At 32.6% G+C, this 26744-nt stretch overlaps 3 protein-coding genes across 4 annotated transcripts; all 3 read left to right on the top strand.

Annotated features, from left to right (window-relative positions):
• The first annotated feature begins 301 nt into the window (after positions 1–301).
• Positions 302–1829, top strand: LOC121113997 (integrin alpha-5). 2 transcript variants are annotated; one of them, XM_071887097.1, is made up of 5 exons: positions 302–568; positions 628–957; positions 1024–1392; positions 1464–1585; positions 1642–1829. In XM_071887097.1, the coding sequence occupies exons 2-5, from the start codon at positions 662–664 to the stop codon at positions 1827–1829; spliced, it is 975 nt and encodes a 324-aa protein (XP_071743198.1). In that variant the 5' UTR covers positions 302–568; positions 628–661. The 2 variants fall into 2 exon arrangements, with proteins under 2 accessions (XP_071743198.1, XP_071743199.1); XM_071887098.1 differs by having other exon boundaries at positions 442–568; positions 616–957.
• On the top strand, positions 1642–4676 carry LOC121113996 (integrin alpha-PS4). The gene is made up of 10 exons (XM_040707804.2): positions 1642–1925; positions 1990–2236; positions 2300–2533; positions 2590–2774; positions 2830–2980; positions 3045–3283; positions 3359–3554; positions 3627–3963; positions 4018–4240; positions 4299–4676. Exons 1-10 carry the CDS (start codon positions 1836–1838, stop codon positions 4464–4466), a joined length of 2070 nt encoding a protein of 689 aa, XP_040563738.1. The 5' UTR covers positions 1642–1835; the 3' UTR covers positions 4467–4676.
• An 11666-nt stretch (positions 4677–16342) lies between these two features.
• LOC121113998 (uncharacterized) lies at positions 16343–24079 on the top strand. Its single transcript, XM_040707806.2, has 14 exons — positions 16343–16759; positions 17059–17251; positions 18386–18638; positions 18983–19467; positions 19533–19797; positions 19866–20129; positions 20191–20490; positions 20555–20803; positions 20853–21086; positions 21252–21497; positions 21568–21819; positions 22601–22945; positions 23019–23233; positions 23308–24079. Exons 1-14 carry the CDS (start codon positions 16678–16680, stop codon positions 23561–23563), a joined length of 3639 nt encoding a protein of 1212 aa, XP_040563740.1. The 5' UTR covers positions 16343–16677; the 3' UTR covers positions 23564–24079.
• Positions 24080–26744: the final 2665 nt, after the last annotated feature.

The following is a 26744-nucleotide window of genomic DNA, read 5'->3' as shown; positions in this document are numbered from 1 at the left end:
GTTTGTATTCTTATACCTTGTACCTCCAATATTAAACAGTACATATTTAATTTTTTTGTTAATAGATTTATTTCATAGTAAAAATCATTTGATGGGTTTTTACAAAATGTAAGACTTTTGAAAGAAGCTTCTTGAATTATAAACATTCTAATGGGTGAATCCAACTATTATATTTATAAAGAACCAAGGACAAATGAACAATAGATCTTTTAAAATACACAGATTGGTGGAGTCTTTAAACTTTTATAAGCTCGTAAAATTTACAAACAAAATACCACACAACCTTTTAGTGTTCTAATGAGATTTCTCTTCTTCATAATTTTATATCCATGTTGAAGTGTTTTTTCGTTGTAGTTATAATCACATGGAGCTTATCTATTATGTATATCTTATCAGTTTCCTGATAAATGAGTAAAAATATACACAAAATGAATGAACAATTTGCAAGAAAAATGACGTAGTTCAAAAACTAACAGACGCCAAAATAACCTCTTGGAATATAATGTGAACCATTTTTTAGTATTTTGAGATCTTTTCATTATTTCTCAAGTCGGCAAATTTAATAAATGTAAGTTTTCAACTAATTCTAAAAAATATTTTTTTATAAAAACTAAGTATTTTCTTTAGGTTATTGATGAGTGAATACCTATCTCTAATATAAATGAACTCCATTCTCCAATTTTTTTCATTGCTCTTTGCAACTTCTTTTCAACACATTCATTGCATCCGTCATGCCTCTGTCTTTGATGATCGCCATCCTCTTATAGTTTCCTTACCCCAAAACAATGAGGCAAATCATTTTGGTTATAATTTGGATTGGGTTAAAGAAAACTCTAATTTAGTCTCCATTTTTGTTGGAGCACCCAAAAAGGAAGAGGGCGGAGGTTTATACAAATGCTCAGTTGATTGGGAAATAGAAACAAAGGAGTGTGTCGATATATCACCAAATAATATGGCGTATGTTTCACATGGAATCCTGAATTAATTTTAGTTTAACGTATTATAATACCCTTTGATCTTTAGAGATCAATATAATGAAGATTGGAGTAACCAACTTTTAGGAATCACAGTTTCAGCATGGAATAAAGACTTTTGGTCATGTGCTCCTTCATTTCAGCGTCCACATGTTCAATCTTGGGATTCAAATTTAGTTCTTAACTATTCATCCTTAATTGGACATTGCTTCGTCTATGATGAAAGTAATGACTATAAGAATCCTCGCCGGGTCATCCCTCTTGAAAACTCTACCATGTTCTATGGATGGAAGAAATTCAAGTCTGATTATCCATATGGAGCATTATATGCTCAAGCAGGGATGTCTATTTTTCGAGATAATGAAAGGGTTTATCTTGGTGCGCCAGGAGCTTGGAATTGGACTGGATCCATAGTAACGTAGTAGATCGATATAATATTAAAACCATTTACCTCATTCCTGATATACTAACATTAATATTATCACTTAGGGTGAATAACAATGATTTTTCAGCCTCAACTTTACATCAACCCTGGTCCACATGGAATGAAGTAACTTTGGAATTTGATGGTCCGACATTAAATGATTATTCGGGATATGCTATTGATTCTGGTAAATTAAAATTAACATTTGTATCACGAATAAATATAACATTTCATAAAATTTAGGTTCCTTTTCAAAAAGAAACTCAGAAAAGTTAGTCGCCATTGGAGCTCCAAGGCATGGAAAAACCAGAGCTGGAGCTGTATTCATTGGCCATTACACTTCAGGAAAAAAGATATTGACTCACGATATCAAATTGATGGATATCAATTGGGAGAGTACTTCGGAGGATCAATTGTGTGCATGGATTTAGACGGAGATGGCGCTGATGAAATCGTTATTGGCTCTCCTTTGTATAATGGTCGATCCAGTAGAAAGAAAAGGCAGTCTTTATCTTATTTTTTTTGAGGCAAATTACATGTTTCCAAACATATTGACTTAATTGATGTTTTTATATAAATCCTTGAACACAGATGGAAGAACAGTACGATGTTGGGAGAGTATCCATTTTTACATTTGATGAACAATATAATCGCTTTATACGCGTTGCTAGCGTTTCGGGAGAGGTGAGTAGAGGACGATTCGGATCATCATTATTAAATGCTGGAGATCTAAATGGAGACGGAAATGAGGATCTGATTGTTGGTTCTCCTTATGAAGATGAAGGAAGGGGGGCCATACGGCTATATCTCGGGAATTCTAAAAGGATAATTAATCGAGGTAAGGTTGAAAATGACTATTGAAGCATAAGTATTTTAATTATCGCCAATTTTCAATGTTTAGACTTTGTTCAAACAATTAAAGCTAACTCCATGGATCGAAAACTCTTTGGCTTTGGTATTAGCTTCGCAAAAGCATTGGACATAGACGACAATTCCGTCAGAGATATTGCTGTAGGTTCAAATGGCAAAAGAGGGGAAGGAGGAAGTGTTGTAATTCTTCGTGGCCGACCCACAGGATATATTAAGCTCTATGTTGAACCTTCTGTAGATGAAATTGACTTTTCTACAACCAAAGGTAATGTTCGCAACTAAATAACGATTTGATGTATGAAAAATTCTTCGTATTTGCAGAACTTTCTCTTCTAATTTGTGTTGAGTTAAAGTCTCGTATTCAGTCGGATATGAATTATATATCCAAGGCCAAAATTTCAATTGAAGGTGATAGCAGAACTATCTTAAATAACAAACACCCATTTTGGTCCTCCAACTTTATTCGAGTAGAACAAAATTTAAAGCAATGCTTTCCGAAAATAACAGTATGTTACATTTTAAAAAGTAGTAAAAAAAGTTATATTCTCCTGTTGCTAACAGGTAAATTTATCTCCTTCATTAAACCCTGGCCCGGATGAGGATTCTCTTATATTTAATATAAGAGCTGAAACGGAAGAATGGGATGTATTTTGCTCACACTGTGGCATCACTGAACCGTCAAGAGATGTTTTAGAAATTCCATTCATAATGGGTAATAATGATTATTTAATTATTGGTATTTTAAATTAATATACGTTGCTTAAAATTGTTTTTAGATTGTTTTGTGGATGATGGGGGTACAATGAGATGTTATAATGATTTAGGTGTATCCGCGTATATTACAGAAATACGCTCAGAGCCTACTACCTATATAATGGGCTCAACAGATATTATCACATTGAATATTGATGTAACAAATAATGAAAACTCCGATCCTGCTTTTCAACCAATGGTGAAAATTTTATATCCTAAGGAGCTCTCACTTGTACGAAATTTAAATCAATGTAAAAATATTGTAAGTCTATATATCTTCATAGGATATTTATTTGATGTTAATTTTTATTAATATTCATCCTTCACTTTATTCAAGAAATCGACACACAAATTAGTGTGTTCTCTTAAAGGACCTATAAGGCCCGGAGGCAAAAGTTCATTCAAGATTGAATTTGATACTAAGAACTTAGTTGGAAGTCCATTTGATGGGCCTAGACAGTTGGTGTTTCCAGAAATATCTGTATACAGTAAAAGTTTGTATGCTGAAGACAATAATAATTCTAATAATCGAGGTTAGTTTACATAATATAAAATTCAAAGTTATTTTACTATTAAAAAATGATACAACCTTTATACATTTTCAGAAAAGCTAAGTATCGACTTAGTTTCTGAAGCTGATTTTCATATCCTGGTTGAAGATGAGGGGAAACTGACAAACTCATCAGTCTATTTTAATTCATTTAATATAAAAAAGAAACTCCAAACTCCCATGCATGAAATTCAGACAGAGATCTTAATTCCAGTGTCAGATGACAAAGGGAACCTTTTCGTATACGATGAGTTAATTAGGATTGAGAATCCGCTAGGAGAAAAATTGCCCTGTGACCAAAAGATTATAATGCAGAAAAATCCCGATTTAGTATCCAACAAGGCTAATACAATATCCTGCTATCAAAATTCGATTCGATGTCTTCAAATTAAGTAAATTTATTTTAATTTATCAATATAAAATAAAATATCGTTATTGAATTTTAGATGTCCTGGAATTAGTATTCACTCACAAGATGAGAGTGCTCATGTCTCGTTAAGATTTTCATTTAATGAACGTTTCATACGGACAATAATTAACAATCAACATGAAGGAAGCTCTCCTTTATATATTGAGATAGAAGGAAGAGTTCTTAGCGGATATTTAAAACAAGAACTAAATGTCTCTCCGGATACTGCGATCATGAAGGCTCTATTAACACCTCAAAAAGTATTATCTTGAATCATATTATTTATTTTTGTTTTCTGATTGATACCTTTATATTTAGACGATAAGGACCATGTTTCTTCTAATGACTGTTGGAGTTTGTGTATTTTTGAGCATTCTCTTTCTAATTATCATTATATTCATACTCTATAAATGCAAGGTATTTGATAGAAAGTCAATTGAACAAATGGAAGAAGAGGATGAACCCATGATGGATGATTTTAATTAGAATTTTTACTTACTTTGTAAATTCAGTTGGAAAGGTTTAGTGACGCAATAAAGTTCCGTCATCTTTAATATATGGATATAATACATATTATTTATTTAATAGAAGAAAAAAAAAAATACCTTGTTTAATTCTTTGAATCAAAATTATATATTTTATGTTGTGCAATAATTGATGTATTATATTTATTTGAACTATACGTCTCAAATATTACATTTTTAGAGGGTGATATATATTTATTATGGTACAAGGAAAATATCCCGCAAAAATATTGCCATGCGCAATATTGTCATCGAAAAATTGTCTACCAAAAAATTGCTTGCAATTATACTAAATATATCAAAATTCATATACCGAATACATATGTGAATGATCCATCTAAGGTTTCGTAGATAGTTTCCCCATTTGCAGAAAACCCTTAGAATAAAAGTAACGACCATCGAAGCTGCCATTGTAAAAAGTATTAGGAAATTAGAAGGAGTCACAGAGTCTCCCAAGTGTATTGCACAACCTGTTGACCTGGCACAGATGCAATTCTTTATTTTTTTTCTTGAAGTAGCAGCGGTTTTTTTTTAAAACTGTCTCTTTGCCCCACAGTTAACCTACACAGATCCCATGTACTTAGGGTGCAATTAAGTTAATTGGGAGGGCTGTTTTATTGCCGCTCATCTGCAGATGGAAAAACTATCAACGAATTAATGGATAGATCAGACCAATCTAATAATTCATTGATCACACCCATAGATCCCATAGATGGAACATATCGGTAGATGAATCACTATATATATATAATTTAATAACGGGCAATGTTTTACTGATGGTAATATTCCAGAAAGAAATTTTCTTGCTGACTATTCACTGCCTAGGATTTATTATACCCTTTAAGAGTAATGTATTTAGCTTATACTCAAGCAGAAACATAATTATATTTAATGCTTATTTATATCTGAAGTACACAGTGGAGTTGATTCACATCTTACAATCAAATAATAAACTATATTAGTGAATAATTAAGAATATTAATTAATCATTAATCGTCAACGAAGAGGTAGAACTTTTTTTCGTATATTTTTTTTTTTGCTATTTGGATTCACCTCAATTACACGAATGAAAATGCATTACAGTCAAAACTATCGAGAAAAGAGAGGTAAATTATCTTTAAGATTCTAGAATCATCTTCCACTTGTTTTCCAATGACTCAAGATGCACACAAGTAATAATAAATAAAAAAATCAAAGGTGATTTTCTTGAAGCGTCCAGGTAATATATTTATCAATTTAGAATAAACATCACAAACTACATCGTATAAATGGAATCTATATAAAATTCAATGTCATTGAGGTGAGTTATTTCTGCGTTAAGAAGAAAATGACTTCATAATTTCAACTAAGGATCAGTGAGTGAGAATGTTAACCCTTTCTGTTCCTCACTGGGTCTTTCAGTCAATAAATTTGTCTTTTTATATAACTCATTGGTTATTATAGAATTATATGATGACTCCGTAAAATATCTGGATGATTTTTGTGTATTTTGAACATAGAGACAATAACTCACGAGGTCAGAAGTTATTATGATAGACCTTAATGGGAAGGGGCATCAGCAAATGAACGATCCTTCCCTTCAAGAAGAGGAAATCCACCGAGTGATGCATCAAGAGACGAGATCCCTTGAACAGATCATCAAGAAAGAATGAGGAGGCGTGTGGCTAGGATATCAAAGTGGAAAAATTTGAAATCCTTGGAAAATTAATAGATGTAGATCCTATTAATTACAATCCAAGCGGAGGGGGAACTTTTTAAAGGCATTTGACATAAACTATATTCAATATTGGACTACCTAAGCGGCAAACTATAGTATTAATAAGAGAGAGATGTTATCATAAGAATGATTAAAAAATAATTAATAAAGAAGGATGAAGAGAACACCCAACAAAAGTTTTCCTTTTCTAATCTCAAACCATTTATTTATCGAATCTTGAAGCCAGCTTTACAAATGCAGGAAGGAAGAGCTGTATTCAAGTCCCCCTTTATGGAATTCCAGTCAAGTCAAAGTCCATAAAAAATAACTCGAGTAGATTACTTGCAGTTATGAGTAGATATAATGTTAAGTACACATATAGTTCTATGCAAAAAGATAATAACTTGGTGAATAGTGATTATATTAAATTGAAATTTCCTATGAATGAACGGGATTCCTAAAAGTAATCATATTGTCATGGCTCATTATAGATGCAAGAAACAACCGTTAGTCCCTCAGTTCACGGATCGACTACGAGTCTTATCTCTCTGATACTCCATAGGAGACAAACTCAGAACTTCCTCCACATCATGAGACCTTCCGTCTATTTTCAAGATCCTCCAATTTGTTCTAATAACTCGAAAAAGTCGATATCCCTCTCCTCCTACTACAATAATAATATATAATCGTCTCCATAATGATTAAAAGGTTGAGGTGATTATATTATTGAGATGATTATATTTCAAGTTTCCGTGACATGTTCTCCAATTTCGAGACAGTAACAAAGTAACGAAAAACGACCGTTAGCTTGTTGTAAAAGACACTAGGGAAAGAGCGGTCAAGGGGAAAATAAACAATTCCATCTAAAACAAAGGGAAGAATTTGTTCCTAACGTAGTGCCCCTTATTCATCCATCTCTTATCCCTGGGCGAAGACTCAGGGTTAATAGAAATACAAGCTTATACCATCACAACGCGTATGACGTGATGTTTGACTTCCACCACGCTTTTAATATTGACATCATAGTAGATGAGTGGTAGCGGGTTTGTTCAAAATCTGTTTTTCTTCACCAGCAATCGGTATTATATATCAAATTGAAAATTATAGGAATAATGACGTCATAGACTATGAGTGGTTGTGTGTTTTGTCAAAATCTGCCTATTTTGCCCAGCAGTCGGTACAATACATCAGATTGAAAATTCTAGCAAACCCGATTACATGATGGGCTAACTTTGTATTTCTATTAACCTTGGGGGGAGACTCACTTTTTCACTCCGCCCCGACCCCACTGGCTGCATGCCTAGCTGGAGGAACATGTAGCAGCTTCTAATTTTAAGCCAACCATAATAGAGAACTACTAAATCCTACCTTCCTTGCCTTGAGTTTCCACTCTTTGCCTAGAGTCTCTTACAATGGTGCAGCATTTTAACATTTTTTCGCAAGATGTCACTTTTCATATCACGTCACCTCTGTTATTTTTCTTACCGCTGTTGACGGGGAATAATTTATAAATTATAATAAAGAGAGATGATTGATGTAACACGGCTGACACTCAAAAATTGCTGTGGGGACCGAAAAAATTATTTTAATCTTTGATTTTTCCTTTTTTATGATCCCACCAAAGAGAAGAGGAGTAATCAATTATACATATATAATTTATTAATTGCCATTATAATAGTTATTATTATAATAAAAAATGTACAAATTAAGGTGCAATAGTCAACTATTGTCAGTGGTGGGAACTTGGACTCCATAGTTTAATTATAAAGAATAAATTTTTACATTAATAGTTTGAAAAAATAACGCAGAATAAACATCATCATCTTCAAACTTGAATAAACAAATTAGTGGCATAACGTGGGTCCTCATTTCGCTACTTGGTTTAAAGCTTTAGGTCAACTACAATAAGCTGTGACAAGGGAGGGGATGGAAAGAAAATAAATAAGGTTATTGGCTAGAATTACTTCGATGTTGATCCCCACATCTACTATGAGTCCTAAAAGGACTTACAATTATAACTCAGAACAAATCCTAAAGGTTATTGTCCGTCCTTTATGAATTCAATCAAGTTTTGAATCTATTTAGGAAAGAAAATTCTTTCTTCAGACTACCAAATCTAAAAAAAAAAAAAAAAACTGGCCAGCTAAAAAATACACCGGATTTTCATCACTGCTTATAGTTAACTCTTTTGAAAGTTTAAACCTTATACACTCACTTTTTATAAAGTATAGTGTCCCTATATTAAGAAGGTGGAGTTTTTATTGGTATTTGAGGCAATTAATTGTTAATTTCGAATGCAACCAAGTTAAAATCGATGCAAACATTGAAAATCGATTGATTAATTAATATAGACTATCTAATATAATTATACTCTATCCAATATAATTTAAATTAAAGAAATACACATTTGCATTACAAATGTCAAAAAGTGAAATTAATTTGTCAAATTTTAAATTAAAACATGTAATACATGTACAGTATACAAAATATTATTGTAATTTTTTTAATATCATCACTTCAAATTTTTTTTCTAGTTATCCCCCATAAAAAATTCTAGGCACGCCCGTGGAAGGGCTCCACAATTTGTCTTTGTATCAAGTCTTGCTCCCGGTAAAACTTGCTTTAATTTGAAGGAGGAAAATCCATATTGTACATCCCTAAATTATATACAAGAGAGTTTAAATAATTTTGTGTCAAAATGACCAATATTCCTAGACGACTATATAACCAAATCCCTGTTAGTCTTGTTTATTATGGACTCCTTTACATGAAAATTAAATTATTAATAATTTGTAATTTCTTTTTTTATTTTCTTTACTAATTAGTTGGGAACATTTTAATTACCAAAAAAAAAAAAAATTAATTAAAATTAAGTTTAATATACTGGTTGTAATTTTAAATTTACAAATTCTAAACCTATCTGAATGAAAGGTAGTAATCATTTTTTTCCATTTATATGTTTGTTGTAAAGACGAAAATACTCTATGTATTTTAGTTGTTGATTCCTTTTTCTCGCTTGATACGTCATTGCTATTTCACAATTTATCATTTTTGATAAATAAACAAATTAATAAGTTATCATACACTAATGCTCCGTTTCCAAAGGAACAGGAATACAATTTCTTGTTGATCCTTCGTTGTTTATATAATATGGTGACATGCAGTTTTCAATCATGTTCATCTCGCACTCTTTTCCCACTAACACCCTCACCAACAACCTTTTTTGCCGTCATATATACTTGCCGCCCCGCATTTTTGCCATCAAAACTTATAATAAAATATCTTATACAGTAAAATCAAGTTTACTCGTCAAATAAATCCAAAATTCACATCACTAGTATGAATCTTAAAACTAAACATGCGCTACATTCTGCAAAGTGCTAAGCCTCTCGTGGATGTCTTTGTTGGAACGTATCTTCTAGTATCTTCAAATACTGATGGAACGGTAAAAACAAAAAAAAGAAATTTCAACCTTATAAAGATTTATTTCATTCAATTGAAATTCGTTATTTCATACTCAAGACTCGACTTCAATTGAGAACTAAATAGTATTTATTTATCTCTTAAAATACCAGTAACAAGTCAATATTTACTGTATAAGATCTAGTTTATAACTTTTGACGGCAAAAGGGCTGGGCGGCAAGTATATACCACTGCAAACATTTTGGAGGCAAGTATGTATGAAGGCAAAGAAACTTGACGGCGAGTTCGCTATAGGCAAAAGGGAACGAGGCCAACGTGTTTGAGGCATATTCTCCTAGAACCATATAATATATATATATATATATTGTCCATTTTATTATGTCTATGAATTTTTTTTGGCCATCATGCACAAATACTAATGTATAACTACTCTTTTAATAAAATATGACTACTTTTACCAAAAAAGTAGTATTTGTGTAACACTTTTGTTTAGCGCAAGGAGAATAACACTGTGATATTTATAATATATATATATAAATCATGTGTTAATTAATTCTATGTATATTTTAATATTACAAAAGGTACTATTTACCCATATATAATTCATAAAATGGTGAAAAAATATTAGGAAGGGGATAGTCTGGGATTTATTTGGCTAACTACTAGATGATTTCGGTTAAAAAAAAGAAAGAAGTATAACATTCAATTAAATTATGATTAATAATTATGCAACCCAGGAACAAATAAACCAGGATATTGCAGATCCTAAAATTATGATAAAAAAATCTCTTATATCGTATTATATCTCGTTGTACTAATTCCTATTAAATCAGGGTCGTCGGAAGCTCTCGGACAAAATAAATGAATTCTTTTTTGGGAAAAAAAGAAGAGTAAATTTGTATATTTATTAAATATCACTTATTGGAGGGCTAAATAACATCCCCCCCTCCCTAGAGGGAATCTTAGGAACGAGTTGACAAGGCAGTTGAAACAATAATGAAACAAAAAACATGTATGTAAATGATCATTTATGTTGATTTATTCGCACACCCTCGATCTAAAAATTTTTTAAAGTGGTAACACTTTAATAGAACGCGAGAGGAATAAATCTGTAATATTTAAAGCTATATGTAGTGATGTAAATCATTTGTATTTTTTGGCTGTACCCTTTTTTAGAATTGGTAATCTGAAGAACGAATTTTCTTTTCTTTAGCTGTTGTCATTACTATTTAACATTTAACTCTTGAGTAGTGTACTTCCTTTCCCTCTACATTCAATTATATTCAAAACCTGATTGAACATTTGTGTGTTCTCATGAGAGACGTAGAGTAACCTTAGGGCTTTTTGTTGAGTTATAATTTTAAGCTCTTGTTTGACTCAGAGTAGAATTGTGGATGGATATCGGAGTCATTGTCCTCGTTTACTTCCTTTTTCATCCCCATCCCTCATCAAAGCTTATTGTAGCTGATCTAATGAAAAGTCATGATAGCGAAGTTGCTCTTTCCAATACATTATTCATGTTGATTTTTGTTTTCTTTTTATAACTTGCCCAAAATACACACGATATTCATCAATAGTTGAATGGTAAAAAAAGAAGCCAAAAATTAACGTAGTATTGATGACAATTTGTAAAATATTTAGAAAGAGAGTAGCTTAGCTCTCATGACGCTTAATTAGATCAGCTCCAAACAGCTATGAGAGGAGTGAAATAGACACAAGTTCCACTCGATGTCTAGCAAGGATATTGACAGGAATGACTTCGATATCTATATTCAATTCTACTCTAAGACTAACTAGGTGGTACAATTATAAATCCCCAAGAAACCGTAAGTCTTTGTCTCAATAATTCGCATGCAATGATTACTTCATATATATATGTTTTCTCTTCAAGGAAAAAAAAAAAAAGATTTCTAGTTAGGAAATATTAATATATAAGCCCGCTCAAGTTGCAACTACAAACAGTATCGCACGCGTTCTAGTTCATATTTTATACAACTGTAATAATTTTCATCATGAAAAAATCCTTTTCCACTCTTTTCAAAAGATGAACGTAGCGTATTTAAAAATATTAAACCTATCAGAATTCAAATTGGTAATGTTTTTTTCTACTTATATATTTCCTTGTCTTTCCTTAGGGGTATATTTATGACATCCTATAAAAGTACAATTTTTGACCCACCCTTTCCCTATCTGAATGGGTCTAAAACTTGATACTCCCCTCGGATTAGACGTCCTAAATTTTAGGCCTCTCTCCCCCATGTTAATGGCTCCTTAGACTCAGTAGACTCTGAAATATCACATACCACATGACGCTGAATTGAATTGGATGTATATTTTGAGTAATATGAACACATGGAAAACAAATTATTATCCAGCACTTCACTTCAATAATAAACAAAATTAAACAGAAGCCTGTCTTGCATACATATAGTTTTATACATTAAAATAAAACAATAGATAGAAAGTAGAACATCCAACCTCACATTGTGCATATTTTTATTGCAATAACATAAATTCAAGCAGAACGTCTGCTAAAAACATTGTCAATGTCTGAAGTATGCTACTTTGTTTATCCCCACTATCTTCTGCGGGCCCAACAGTACGTCAAGGACCATTGAAATGAGCATATTCTGTGTCATCGAACACCTGTATAAATATGCCGTCAGCTCATTGGTCCCGGAGCAGGACATGGCCTATGAACACTTTTTGTCGTAAAATTCCATAAAATACACATTGTTATTCATTTTTCAGTGGCATTTTACTTACCATTTTTTTTAAAACTCACCGTATTACGGGAAAAAGTGCATCCATTTTAGCTCAATACACGACGAGTGCTTTTTTTTCTAAATATGGGACGATTCCGTATTTCAAGGGACGTCAACTCCCCCGTCAACTGTATGTCATAAATGAAAGCTATAATCTCTTTAAGACTCCAGCCCTCTCCTCTTATGCGACAGTACTGGAAATATTGTGACGTCATAATTTCTAATTTAAGTTGAACCCAAATGTTTCATTTCCGTTTATTCATTTTGAGGCACATATATTTATTTTCTGACATAAGGAATGTATTTTATGTATAATTTAAGAACAGGAGTGTAGAAATGAAGACTCTCTGTTTCATTTCATCTCAAAAGGTTACGCAAATGTGTAGAATAAAAAGGCAAGGATATAACATTTAATTAAATAAATATTTGCCAACAGGATACTTTTTTCTCTAGCACTCATTTTTTTTATATACACATATGGATGTATAATAATTGTATATATAAATATATACAGTTTCACCTTGATTTTAAGATCTAGTTTACATTTTTAAAAGAGAAAAACACTTTTGTACATATTATCTAGAACAATTATATATATTAATTATAAAAAAAGAAGCTTATTTGCATATATCTATGTAGGAGGTGTGATCAAAAAATAAGGTGACTTTGTATTTTTATAAAAAAATATTTATTTATTCATCAATATTTATTTTGTCCCCTTCAAAGTAATTCGTCTCAGATACAGTTGGTACACTTGTAACCACACTTTTTCCAATCCTCGAATCACTTTTCATAGGCACTTTTCGATATAGCCTTGAGCTCTTTCAGCGATGCAGTCTTTATCTACTCAATCCTTGCAAATCTCCGTCCTTTCATATGTCTATTATTCAGTTATGGGAAGAAGATAAGGTCACATGGTGCAAAATCCCGTGAATATGGTGCCTAAGGCATGATTATGGCGTTATTTTTGCCCAAAAAATCTGTCACAAGCTAAGATGAGGGAGCATTTTCCACAATTACGTATGTTTTCTTCGTATAGCTTTTCGCAAGCGGTGCATAACTTCTGCGCCATCTTGATATATTAATGTTTTTTAAATTTGTTCGGACCGCTACCACATTGCCACAGTCTCATTTCTAATCGATCCCGTCTTTTCCACATTCATCAGTGTTAAGGACTGATTAGTCAGTACTAAGGTCCTAGCTATCTTTTTATTTTCTTCATTCCTAGCTAGGATTAAATAAGATAAAAAGGAAGAACGATAGCTTGAACGTATACTACTCAGAGTATTGTCTGTTCTACGTTTCGTCTTTCGACCTTTTGTCTGCGCGCCCTTTATTAACTACGTTATTTCAACTGTTGTAGCTACCATAAAAGATCAATAAGTACCAGTCCTAGTACTGACAAAATTAAATGGTACCAGACCGATAGGACTGTAGTAGTTTTTTTAGACCGATCCAATATTACTTATTAGTAGTTATGCAGAACTAAATTAATATTCAAAAATTCTTGGAAATTGTTCACAATTTAACAAGAGCTAATTTGAATCCAACAACTGGAGCATTCTTTCTATTGAATATCGATATCCCCATGTTACAAAATTTATTTATCATGATATAAAAAATATAAAGGACTTCCATTTTTTTCATTATTTTCCTTTAACTGGGTATGATAAAGTTATTTATTCTTCTACTGAATATTAAAATGCCTAAGAATTTTTTAGAGTTAATTCTTAAAGAATTTTTAAAGACAGTAAATACATATGTATGAATATTGTATATAGAAATAATTGTCAAATAAATGTAGATTACCATGAATAACTCTGGTCTAGTTTTTTAAGTATTTAAAGAATATATATTATTTATTAATTCATTCTTTCTTTTAACAAAATATTGGGCTTTTAACTTAGGACATATAAGTTTCCCTCACCCAACATTTCATAAAAAAACCTAATATAGAGTAGATCTGTAGATTTTAATGCCCCATTGTAAATTCTATGAATCTAATCAAAGTCAAAATGACAGTTATTATATTTTCTAAATCGGTACTTTATTATGTGCCTCAAAAGACAAAAAATTGAACCATTGTTTGTTGTAAGATATCGGTTTTCTCCCAAGCTTTGTTCTGAACGTTGATTAGTTGAATTTAAATCAGATTTTTTTAAAGGTCTGAACACTTTTCAAGAATTGTTTAATAATAATTTAAATGTTGAGTAGAATTGGGTGACAACTGCCAACTGATTTTGGCCCTTTTTTTGGATTATTTTCGGAGGAGGGGTTATAGGATACAATAAAGCTAACAAGGTGCAGGGACATGAGGATTATTGATGAAAATCTCGTGTATTTTTTAGCTCACCCTGTTTAAAAAAAAAAAAATAGTAATCTTGAAAAATGAATTTTCTTTTTCTCAGCTGTTGTCATCATTATTTAAATCTGGAGGAGTGAACTTTTTTTTCTACTAGATTCAATTATATTAAAAACCTAATTGAACATTCCTGTGTACACATAAAAGATGAAGCGTAACACTGATGATGATTTGTTTCGGATTTTTAATTGTAAGTCCTTGTTGGACTATGAGTAGAATTTGAACTCGACATCGAAGTTATTCTTACCAATGTTTATTCCCTTCTCTCTCTCCCCCTTTTTACAACTGATTGTAGCTGATCTAATACAACGTCATGACAGCTAAGTTGCTTTCCTTCAAAAAAATTTCAAAATGTCAGGGGTACCATGCGGATTTTCGGTTTCCTTTTTTTTAACATGCTCAAAATGCTCTCTCTCCTAAACTTCAACCGCCACTGCCTATAAGAAGTTAATTTATTTATTCTTAAATAAGGATAAATACTCATGAAAGTCAAATAAAATCATTTTCCAAAGAGTACAAAACATCTCCTAAAACAACCATTCAAGTACAAAAATTTTTTCAAATAAATATATATTATATAAATGCATTTGGAAATATGAAGATTGCAGAGGTCAGTCCAGCAGGTTCAAATCTGGCTAGTAAGGGGAGCATATATCTTTGAACCATTATCCAGCCATGCTTAATCCCACTTTAAATTATCTACTCTAGTTCCTACTTTCCTGGAGAGGTATTCTCCCTCATTTTTCATCTTAGCTACCTTGAAAACCAGGTTCCTTGAGCATTTCACATTGTCCATAATCCTCACCATATCAACTTCAGCATCTAGAAGATCTGAGATGCACTGCCTTTTTGGCTTTTTTCTCACTCATGATGACGATATGCTTATTATAATTTATTTATGCACAAAGGACGGTTGAACTAGAATGTCAAAAAAAAAAAAAAAAATCATCCGATATTAATGAGAAAATTAACATTGATTAACAATCCACGTTTTACTACCCCCCACTGTATATTTTTTGTTTCGAAATTTACACTCACCTCAATTTAGGTAAACTCCCATTTCTACTCTTTTACCTAATTAGTGCAACTCCATTTGACCAATAAGGGAAATTAATAAAAACGACTGACGAAATTAACATTGACTTTTACATATATATGTACATGCCACATGGACAGACCGCCCTATCTTACAAAAAGAATGCCATCCAAATTATGAAGAAAAAAATAAGTTATTTAAAAAAAATACAGCTATAAATTATTTTGAGTAGGTAGATAGTTTTACCATCTGTTCAAGAAAAAAATCTTTATTTTTATTTTTCCATAATTTAATTTTTATTTTGAAGAAAAGAGTGAAAATATATCATAAATGAGAGTTCTTATGTATATGTACCTAGAAATATATATATTCCCAAATGTTAAATATATATTTTATGTCTAATGAGAAAACTATGTAAGGCACATAAGTATAGTTGTACACATACGCATTGTGAAAGGCCAGCAAATGATTGCTAGAACAAGACTCATAAGATGAATAGATGAGCATCATTTGACATTTAAATTTTTCTTATTATTTTTTTTTGTTGGACTCATTCACTTCACCTTTTACATTTAATAGAAATAAAAATAATATCCTACTCTTACTCCAAGTCTCTCATCTCTCCTTACCTTTCCAAAAACAAGTCAGGCTCACACTTCATCACCAAACACCCCTTGTTTTAGTGTGCTCTCTTTTAATTATAAATACATCCAAGTAGTAAATTTGAAGGAGTGAGCGAATCTTTAGACTCAATTTTTTTGAAAAAAAAAAAAAAAAAAAATTAAAAACAATAAAATGAAATAAATAATTCGTATTTAGTCTGTAGCTCCAATTTTGTAGAACAGAGTCATCACATAGGAGAATAACATTTTGTATAGTCCCTGAAATTGAATGAATATGACGGAAGGAATAGAGCAAGAACACTGTCCTAAGTGCGAAAAAGTTGTTTATGATGCTGAAGGCTTCCCTGCTGGTAAGATATTTAAAAAAAAAAAAAAAGTAGTGAAAAAGGAGTACTGTTTGTAAATCATTTGTTAGAGAATATAACTTTCTTAATGGGGAAATAGGTCCACTCATTCATAACCTTTGGTAACTTTAACTCTATTGAGTTGAAGAAAAAGAAAAATACATTCAATTCAAAGTTTCTCTCCGAAAAATTTGTTTCTCCTGGGATGATTTCTCAGTCTTTGGACATGAATTGAAAAACTGGCGATCATAGCAGGGAAATAAAGATCAAATTTTATATAATTACTTTTCTATTTTGCCCCTTAGGTGGAAAAAGATTTCACAAGAAGTGCTTTAAATGCAAGACTTGTGATCGTAAACTGGACTCCACATCCGTACGATGCCATGAAGGATTCATTTATTGTCGTCCTTGCCATTTGAAAGTCCTTCCTAATGAAAGTCCTAAAATATACTTGGATACGTCACTTATTCAGCCAGAGGATGGAAAAGGATGTCCCAGGTAAAATTAAGCTATGAATACATTTTAAATACTCTTAAAAAAATAAAAAGCGTTGAACTCTTTGTCAATGTCTTTTGATTTGTCTTATAACTAACAAATGTGGTCTGCCAAAGCAAAAACAAGCCTAAATGATCATATTCAAAAGTGAGGGTTTGTTCTTTGACGGATTATCGTCAGTTTCTATGATCAAATTATTCTTATGAACCCTTTGTGTGTGCTGCAAATTGAACTTAAAGTAGCTAAAATTGATCTTCACAATAAAATTATGATACATGGAGTTATTTTATTAGAAAAACCATATCGGGTTAAATATAAGTTTTTCCTATCAAATAAATATTTTAACCTATAGTTATAACTTTTGGGGATCATAACTCATCCCAGAAATTTGAATACAAAGCCTATAATTGACTCAAATATGTCTATTAAATATTGGGTATATATGAAGAAAAATAATAATTTTCTCCTTCTTCTTGATTTTTTTTTAAGACTGCTTTTATGTTGACACACCACAAATAAGATTTCTCTCTCTCTCTGTGTATTTAAATCCTTTGTCAATAATCTTTGAAATTTAACAAGTATAAAATAGTTTATTTAGAGTAATACTCATCTTATGTTACAAAACAAACAAACTAATATTTATACGTATAAATTTGGATATATGTACCTAGATATTTGTTCATAGTCTACATAAATATATATTTTTTCAATTATTATAAATAGTTTTTCGTATGGAAATTTACGAATTATATTATTTTTTGTTTAATATGGATAATCCTACTTAAATCGATACATGTGTGCCTAGGTTCAATGCAGAAAATCAAACACCCGTACACAAAAAATTGCAAATAAATCTCCAAAGAATAGTTCTTTGTAGTGTTGTGTCGATCCTTATTTATTGAGTTTAGTCCAGTCTTAGGACCTGTTCTATCGGTCTTTAGGACAGTGAGTATTAGAGCGAATTAAAAAAGAAAAAGAAAGACAGTTGAGTAACGTTATCAAGGACCGGACTTAATAAATTTTTAGAACTGATGCAGGACTCAACTGGACTGCAGTCCTAAATAAGGACCGACACAACACTAATTCTAAGTGTGTTCTGTACCTTAATCACATATCTTTATTTTTGTACTTATTTAGATGTGGAGGCATTGTCTACGAGGCTGAAAAAGTCACTGTGAAAGATGATGTTTACCATAAACATTGTTTCAACTGCAAAAGATGCACAAGAGCTATTGATTCTCTTATTTCGTGTGTTGCTCCGGATGGGGATATCTACTGTAAGGTCTGTTACAAAGTTGTGACTCGACCCGATCGTCCACAAATTATTACGGATACTGGAATGATCCCTGCTGATGAAGATAAAGTGGGATGTCCACGATGTAATGGAAAGGTGAGTTCACCCCATCCGTCTATCCCCCCTTTCTTTCTCTTACCCCCACTCTATCTTCTTATTCACTATATCCTTGAAACCGGTTTTATATAAATGTCCTTTTATTGTCTCTATACATACTAATAATCAAATGAATTAATGTCACACCATTCTTTCTAGCCTAGCCTTTACACTCTCTTGTCCGATGTAATTTCATTCGTGTTTTCGTCCTAGTTTAGTTCCATTTCTCCATTATCACCACCACCACCGCAGTCACCAACGATTTAAGGAGTGCAATAAAAGATACCAGTGAAACATGAAAGTTTCGGTGGTATTTCTAATCTGTATGATTTTTCGAGTTTTAGGTCTTTGAAGCCGAAAAAATGAATGCTAAAACTGGGAGCTATCATCGAAGATGTTTCACTTGCTTTCATTGCAAGAGACCTCTTGACTATCAGCTTTGTGCACATGGTCCTGATGATGAAATATATTGTCGTAATTGCTATGCCTTTACTCATGGCCACAAGGCAAAACCCAATTTGAACACAGCGGATGTCGAGGTTATTCAAGGCTCTGGTGAAGAATTGAATGTTTGTCCTAGATGTAATGGCCTTGTTTTTGAAGCAGAGAAACAAATTGCCAAAGATGGAACATATCACAAGAAATGCTTTAATTGTTTTAAATGTAAGCATCAAATGGATCCGTCAAATTTTATTAACGGTCCAGATAAGGAGGTCTATTGTACTCATTGCTATGGGGTCACTCATGGTCACAAGGCTATTACTAAATCCATGCCACTGGATACCACATCTATAATGGGGGAACCCGGTGAAAAGGAACGCTGTCCCAGGTAAATAAAAGACACTTTTAAAGTTAGGGAAATTGCCTCTATTTACCTCAACTTATTTACCACAGATGTGAAGGTAAAGTATTTGCTGCTGAGAAAATGATTGCTGCTTCTGGATGGTATCATCGACATTGCTTTAGATGTTTCGTTTGCTGTGTTCCCCTTGATTCAACATCTGTTTGTGATGGACCAGATTCAAAGATTTACTGTCGAGTTTGTTATGGGAGAGTTCGAGGAAGTTCCAAGCCATTATATTTTGATGAATCAAAAATCTTTACAACAACCATTCCCTCTGATGATTCGTCTAATCCTTGTCCACGCTGTGGTGGGAAGGTAAATTGATTTATTCTTTCTATTTATGGAACTCCAATTACTAATTATATTACATGTAATCCTAATAGGTTTTTGCTGCAGAAATGATAATGTCTATGCAAAATGTATATCATATGAAATGCTTTACATGCAAAGAGTGTTTACGCCCTCTAGATAAATTCAGTGGATGTGACGCCCCAGGTGGCGAAGTTGTTTGTCGTACTTGCTATGATCGTTTGTTCAGTTGCTCTGCATATACTCTAAGCGGTGGAGATATGCTCAAACTATTGGATCCCTCTATTATTAAAGGATCGCCATCTGATGAAAATACATGCCCTAGATGTTCCGGAAAAGTAAGTTAAATAAAAGTAAGTAACTTTTATTTACTCTTTTCCCTTTTTCATTAAAAAAAAGGTCTTCCATGCTGAAAAAATAAGTGTAAAGGGAAAATTGTATCATAAGAAGTGTTCAACTTGTTTAAATTGTACCAAACCTCTTGTACAATCCGACATTTTTGTCGGAAAAGACGAAGATATCTACTGTAAGGCATGTTATTCCCGAAAATTTGGAGCACCTGGTTATCGAGGAGCTGGCTGTGGGGATTGGACGGACCATGACTCGGCGAAAACAGTCAGACCCGTACAGGATAATGATGTTTCCATAATTAAAGGAAACTCTGGTGACACAGATACATGCTTACGATGCAATGGAAAAGTAAGATGGCTACATGTTTAGGCCCTTACAGAAATATGACTTTAATTCAATTGATCATTTATAGATATTCGAAACGGAACGGAAAGCTTCTAAAAACCACTATTGGCACAAGAAATGCTTTAATTGTGCAAAATGTCATAAATCATTTACTGGAACTTTGGAGTATGTTTTCGAGGGCTCAAATGATGAGATCTATTGTAAAACTTGCCTTAAAAAAACATTTCCTGAGAATGAAACTCCTCTTGTGTACTCGGATACAACCCTGATTAAATCAGAAAACGGATGTCCTCGATGCGAGGGCTCCGTGTTTCAAGTAATCAGTAGCCTTCCAAAACTTTAATTTATACATGATTTCCTTATAGGCAGAGGAGGTTAACATCAAGGGAAGAATGTACCATAAGAAATGTCTCTCGTGTCGAAATTGTCATCGATCATTGGACATTTCCCTCCTTGACATTGGCCCTGATGATGATATTTATTGTAAAATATGTTGTAAAAAAATATCTTGGCCAGGACGCTACTCTGGGGTTGAAAATACTGCTGTGATCCCTGGCGAAGACGGGGAACCCACAAATTGCCCCAGATGCAATGGAAAGGTTTGATAAATTGATAAGCCATTCTTGATTCATTCATTTGATCACCGGTTTTAAGTATATAATAATATACCATATCTATAAGAGAAAAAATATGATTTGGCCCATCTTATAAAAATAGGTGGTGAGCTCCATTTTAGATAACCAGTTTTTTATATATATAATTAGGTATTCGAAGCTGAAAAGATGAACACAAAACGTGGACTTTATCACAAGAGATGTTTCAATTGTATTAAATGTAAGAATCAATTGGACTATTTCAAAGCCATTGAGGGGCCTGATGATGAGGTTTACTGTAGAGTTTGTTATCTTCGTCATCATGGACCTGGAGGAAAGAACATGTATGGAGATAAGACTCATGTTGATGCAGTGGGTGAGGAAAACTTGCAATCCTGTGGAAGATGCAAAGGAAAGGTAAATGAATAGAAGTCTTGGTTAGTTGTAGCATCTCTCATAGCACAAACAAATTGTACCTTTCTATTAGGTCTTTGAAACTGAGAAAATAGCAACCAAGGGAGGCTGGTTCCATAAGTTTTGTTTGAGCTGCAACGAATGTAAAGCAAATATGGATGCATCCTCATTCTTCAATGGAAGTGATGAAGAAGTCTACTGCCGTCATTGCTATGCCGTCAAGTTTGGGCACAAAAAGAAGTCTGACTACAAGGGATGGATGGATGTTCAAGCCATTGCTGGGGATGCTGGTGATAAGAATTCGTGTATCAGATGTAAAGGAAAGGTAAGTGAATTGATTGTATGCGAGACAAATGAATCTTCATTACAGTGATTTAAAATATACAACAACTAAGAAATACCCGTATTGTGTATAATAAAATATCAAGAAAATCAAAGGTACTGTAAAAATATGTAACAAAAAATATTCATGCATAAAACTTCATTAAATAAGACAAATGAAGTATATTTATAGCTGGCATTTTTTCCCTATCCTGTATGCATTTATGTATTTTCTTATTAAATTTGGAAATCAGGTAAGTATCAACGTACAGACCTTTAGATACATTCGTGATATGTGAGTCATTGTTTTCAAGACAACATATGACAAATCACTTTATAATAAATTATCATTTGCATGCCTTTTTGAATTCATATTTTTCATTTCTATAATATGTGGTTCGTCAACACAGAAACAATTTATCATAATTTTTTCAAAATTTAGTTGGATTACATTTGTAAACTTCCACAAACTATCGTTCATTTCTATGAATAAGTTAATACTGATTAATCCTTCAGGGGCATTGCAAATTTCACAAAAAATAATCGTTTTATTTGAAAAGGGGTCAGGCTCAAATTAAGAATCAAAAATCAAATGATACTTTTAAGATATAGCTTACATTCTTGGATATCTTAATTCATTGCCGAAATTTGATTCCAAAATCTATAATTGAAAGAAACATTAAATATTGGATTGATTTTTGACTAATATTGTTTCTGTTGTAAAATCACCACATATACTCACCTACACTTATACTGACTTTAATAAATTTGAATCTCATTGAAAGGTCTTTGAGGCCGAGCGAATGGTTACACGCATTGGTAGCTACCATCGTAATTGCTATAGCTGCATCGACTGTTCCAAGAAATTGGACTCTGTTACCTGCTGCGAAGGTCCAGATATGGAGATTTATTGCAAATCTTGCTACTCATTTGAGTACGGTACTCGATGCCGAACCAAAAATAAGGCTCGTCATTTGAGCTTTAGACCTCGAAATACTCATAAGCAAGAAGATACACTTGCACGCTCCACTGTTGAGACTTGGGTTATAAAGGCTGAAAAAGGAGATCAGGACTGGTGTCCTAAATGCGAGGGAAAAGTTTTTGAAGCGGAAAAGATGACATCCGCCGCTGTAAGTAAAAAGCTCCTCCCCCCCTCCCAATATTTATTTATTTGTATTATAATACTCTAAATAACATTTCTAGGGGCTTTGGTATCATCGTAACTGCTTCCGTTGTGTGGAATGCACTCGTCTCTTGGACAGCTTGGTTGCTTGTGATGGCCCAGACTATTCCATCTACTGCAACAAATGCTACAGTGTCAAATATGGACCACAAATTCGCCCTGCTGCAGACATTGATGTCAAACTCTTGGACTTAACTTCTTTAAAAAACGAGGATCCAGAAAAGAACTGTCCACGGTAAGCTTTCTAAACACCTCATTTTGAGCAAATATACTTACATAGTATGTATTTATGTAATTATCTTTTGTTAGCTGTGGTGGAGATGTATTCAAGGTTGAGGCTGTCAACACTAAAAATCGCAGCTATCACAAGAAATGCGCGACGTGCGCTAGTTGTGCAAAGCAATTGGAGTCATCTACCACATGTCTTGGACAAGACAAAGAAATATACTGCAAGGGTTGCAACTCGCGAAAATTCGCTTCTGCTGGATTTAGAGGAACTGGGTGTTCAACATGGGTGGATAATGAGGCAGGCAACACTCTTCGTCATAGCTTCCAAGCCTTTTAAGGCTTTAAACACTTTGCCTACCACAATAACAACGACTACTTGATCAACAATATACAGAAATGAAGAAAAGGAAAAACTCCACGTTTTTTTGGTGTGGAGATTTGTTGTAATTTTGAGGAAAAAATTATTTTAAATGTACATAAAATCAAAGGAGTTTCGATTTGTTTTTATCTTTAATTTTTGCATATATTTCAAAACATGTTTATTATTTATTATGTCATAAGGAGTATTTTGTCCCCCTTGTATGTGTAGATACAATCACCATCAATCCCTTAAATAGCAGGAACCATAATTGTCAACATGATGCCCGCATTGCCTGACTCTCTTACATATTTTTTAAATTCCTATTTTAAATATTATCATTACTTATCATTTTTTTATGCTTTTCTAGTTAAGATTATTATGTATGTGAATCTTTATTGTCCCTAAATTGTACATATTATATTAGTTTATATCAAGCGACTTAGAAATCCAAACAAAAAAAAATACTAATAAGAAGACAAAAACTACATTAAACAGCTGACCTTTTTCTTTAGTAAAATAGTACTCACATAAATTTTAGAGAGATTTATCCATCTTATGTATGTATATTAAGACAGGGGTTCTCAACCAGTGTGTCACAGAGCGCCATCTAGTGGTACAAGATAATTCTTATTCTTATTTATCAAAGTGAATATAGCTCTTTCTTTTATATTGGGAGATGCACTGATAGAACTATCAGCATACATCAGACTCAAGTTTCAGCTCACGTACTTAGACCTTCTTGTGATGTGACAAAGTATGAAATCAAATTAGACTGAGAGAGGGAGAGAAGGAAAGGCGTGGAGGAGACTTCAGTACTATTTATTATTATGATAATCGTGTGTATAATGGACATGTTAAAAAAACCGAAAATCAACCTGGTAACCCTGACCATTTGAAGAATGTTTTGGAGGAGATCAGCTACAATAAGCTGTGACAAGGGAGGGTGGGGAGGAGGAAATAAACAAGGACATTGGCGAGAATGACTCCGACGTCAATCCTCAATTCTACTCTGAGTCCAACAGAGACTTATGATTATAGCTCAGAAACAAATCCAAAAGGTCATTTATGAGCATATATCAATGTTCAATCAGGTTTTGAATATAATTAAATCTTTTTGGGAAAGGAAGCTTAATACTCAGGAATTAAATAACAATGACAACTGCTAAGGAAAAGAAAATTCATTCTTCAGATTAATCATTAAAAAAAACAAAAACGGGCCGGCTATTAACTATTCAGTATATATGTAATTTGTTACCTTGGGGCTGGTCCTTAAGACTGTCGATCCTTCGACTGTCAGTACTAAAACTAATAATAAGATGAAATATTGTTGAGTGACGTCATCAAGGACTGAAATTTATAAGTCTTAGGACTGAACTGGACCGGACCGAGACTGAATTGGACGGCCTGCAGACCTAAATAATAACTAACACAACAAAAACAAGACACAGCTGCTGCACAGTTTGTTATTTGTAATATAAACTTATGGCAAAGTGTGTCTCAGAAATGTTTTGACAGTCACAGTTTGCCTTCAATTAAAAAAGTTTGAAACCCCTGCATAAAGGTGTCTCACAAAATAAAATAACGATCTTTCTTCTTCTTTGACCTCAACTGCGCAATTGTTTTTCTATACTCTCTAAAATACAGGTTGGCAACTTCCGGCCCGCAGGCCATATTGTTGCGTGATTGAATTTTGACCGTTCCACCATCTTATCATGTACAATCATCTAAGCATAGGCATATTAATCCAAAATGACAGTCGAGAGCCTTAAAAAATTTCTTTTTTTGCACCTGGAGAGTGCAGATGATACGGTTAAGAAATAATTTAACAAATCAATCTTCCTTTTTTACTAACAAAATGAATAAAGTGACCGACACAATCATGCTAGCAACGTGATATCAAAATAAATTACAGAAAGGATGAAACCTTTAACAGATTTTTAAATAATTATTGTTAAAGGTTGCAAAGGTAGTTTGTCCAGAAAAAAAGGAATTATTTTCTGCTATCAGATTGTCGGCAAGAAAAGTACCAGGGCGAGTTGAAGATCCGGCAGCAAATATCAGAAGTGCTTTAAGTGGTATTTTTTTTCATTGCTATTGATGAATCAACAGATTTGAACGATAATTGTCAGCTTAAAGTGTAACATCAACATTCGAAATTGTGAAAGAATTTCTTAATTTGATTCCTATAAAAGAAACTATCACTGGTATGGATATTTTTCGAAAAATAATGAAATAGATTACCAAAATGAATCTTGGTTTAACAAAATCTTTCAAGAGTAATAACAAATGTAGTACCAGTAATGATTGTAAAGAAAAAAAAAGGGATTGTTTGTATTGCTTCAAAATCATGTAGGTAATAAAAAAGAACATTGCATTATTCATCAAGAAATGTTGTTTGCAAAATCACTAAAATTAAATGATTGGGGTCGTAAAAGTAGTTAATTTGATATTGTCATTGTTGTAATAGAAAAAAAAAGGTGGAAATCACTTTAAATTAAGAAAAAAAAGGCTTTATATGCCTTGGGGCAGTTTGATGTATATATTTCATGAAAAAAATTATTTGTCAAAGACAAAAACATGAATTTTATTATCATTTTTATAAACTATATTAAATACATCCATTTTTACTATGTCAAAAACTTTTTGAGATTATTTTGTAACAAAGAGCCATTAAAAAACGGAAATAAGCAGATATTGAGGTACAGAGTCGTTAAAAAAACGAAGTCTGTTTTTATGCATATCATAAAATGCATATGAAATTACTCACTTCTATAACATAGACAGCTCTAACTATAATTTAAGTATGGGAAACATTTATGAAGATATAAAATATTATTCGAGGGATGATTTGTTAATGAGGATAGTATTTTTATTTTGTAAAAAGTCTTAGGGTAATCCACACGGCGGTTCTCTGTAATTTCTTCACCGGTAATTTTGTCTCTTATAGATTTTTACACATGACATACTCGCCGTCTTCTTATGTTGTTTTTATTAGTGACGAGACGATTAATCTGAATTGAAGAATGTGGTACTTTTTCCTGGGTATGCAGCATCGTGAAGGAGAGACCTTAGATCTGGGAGGAAGACAGGGCACCCTGTCACACCAGCAAAACACTCGATTTTCTTGATTATGATTATGTGATGTACGTCCCACCGA

Source organism: Lepeophtheirus salmonis, chromosome 3 (assembly GCF_016086655.4).
Source record: "Lepeophtheirus salmonis chromosome 3, UVic_Lsal_1.4, whole genome shotgun sequence".
NCBI lineage: Eukaryota > Metazoa > Arthropoda > Copepoda > Siphonostomatoida > Caligidae > Lepeophtheirus > Lepeophtheirus salmonis.
Note: the sequence above shows the minus strand (reverse complement) of the source record. Positions and strands in the feature narration are given on the sequence as shown.

Coding starts and splice junctions, on each gene's coding strand:
- LOC121113997 (XM_071887097.1), top strand. CDS start 662: ATGAACTCCATTCTCCAATTTTTTTCATTGCTCTTTGCAACTTCTTTT. Junction 1,393..1,463: donor TGGACTGGATCCATAGTAAC/GTAGTAGATCGA, acceptor ATTATCACTTAG/GGTGAATAACAATGATTTTT. Junction 1,586..1,641: donor GGGATATGCTATTGATTCTG/GTAAATTAAAAT, acceptor CATAAAATTTAG/GTTCCTTTTCAAAAAGAAAC.
- LOC121113996 (XM_040707804.2), top strand. CDS start 1,836: ATGGCGCTGATGAAATCGTTATTGGCTCTCCTTTGTATAATGGTCGAT. Junction 2,981..3,044: donor AGAAATTCCATTCATAATGG/GTAATAATGATT, acceptor AATTGTTTTTAG/ATTGTTTTGTGGATGATGGG. Junction 3,284..3,358: donor TAAATCAATGTAAAAATATT/GTAAGTCTATAT, acceptor ACTTTATTCAAG/AAATCGACACACAAATTAGT.
- LOC121113998 (XM_040707806.2), top strand. CDS start 16,678: ATGAATATGACGGAAGGAATAGAGCAAGAACACTGTCCTAAGTGCGAA. Junction 20,130..20,190: donor GCCCTAGATGTTCCGGAAAA/GTAAGTTAAATA, acceptor ATTAAAAAAAAG/GTCTTCCATGCTGAAAAAAT. Junction 20,804..20,852: donor GCGAGGGCTCCGTGTTTCAA/GTAATCAGTAGC, acceptor ATTTCCTTATAG/GCAGAGGAGGTTAACATCAA.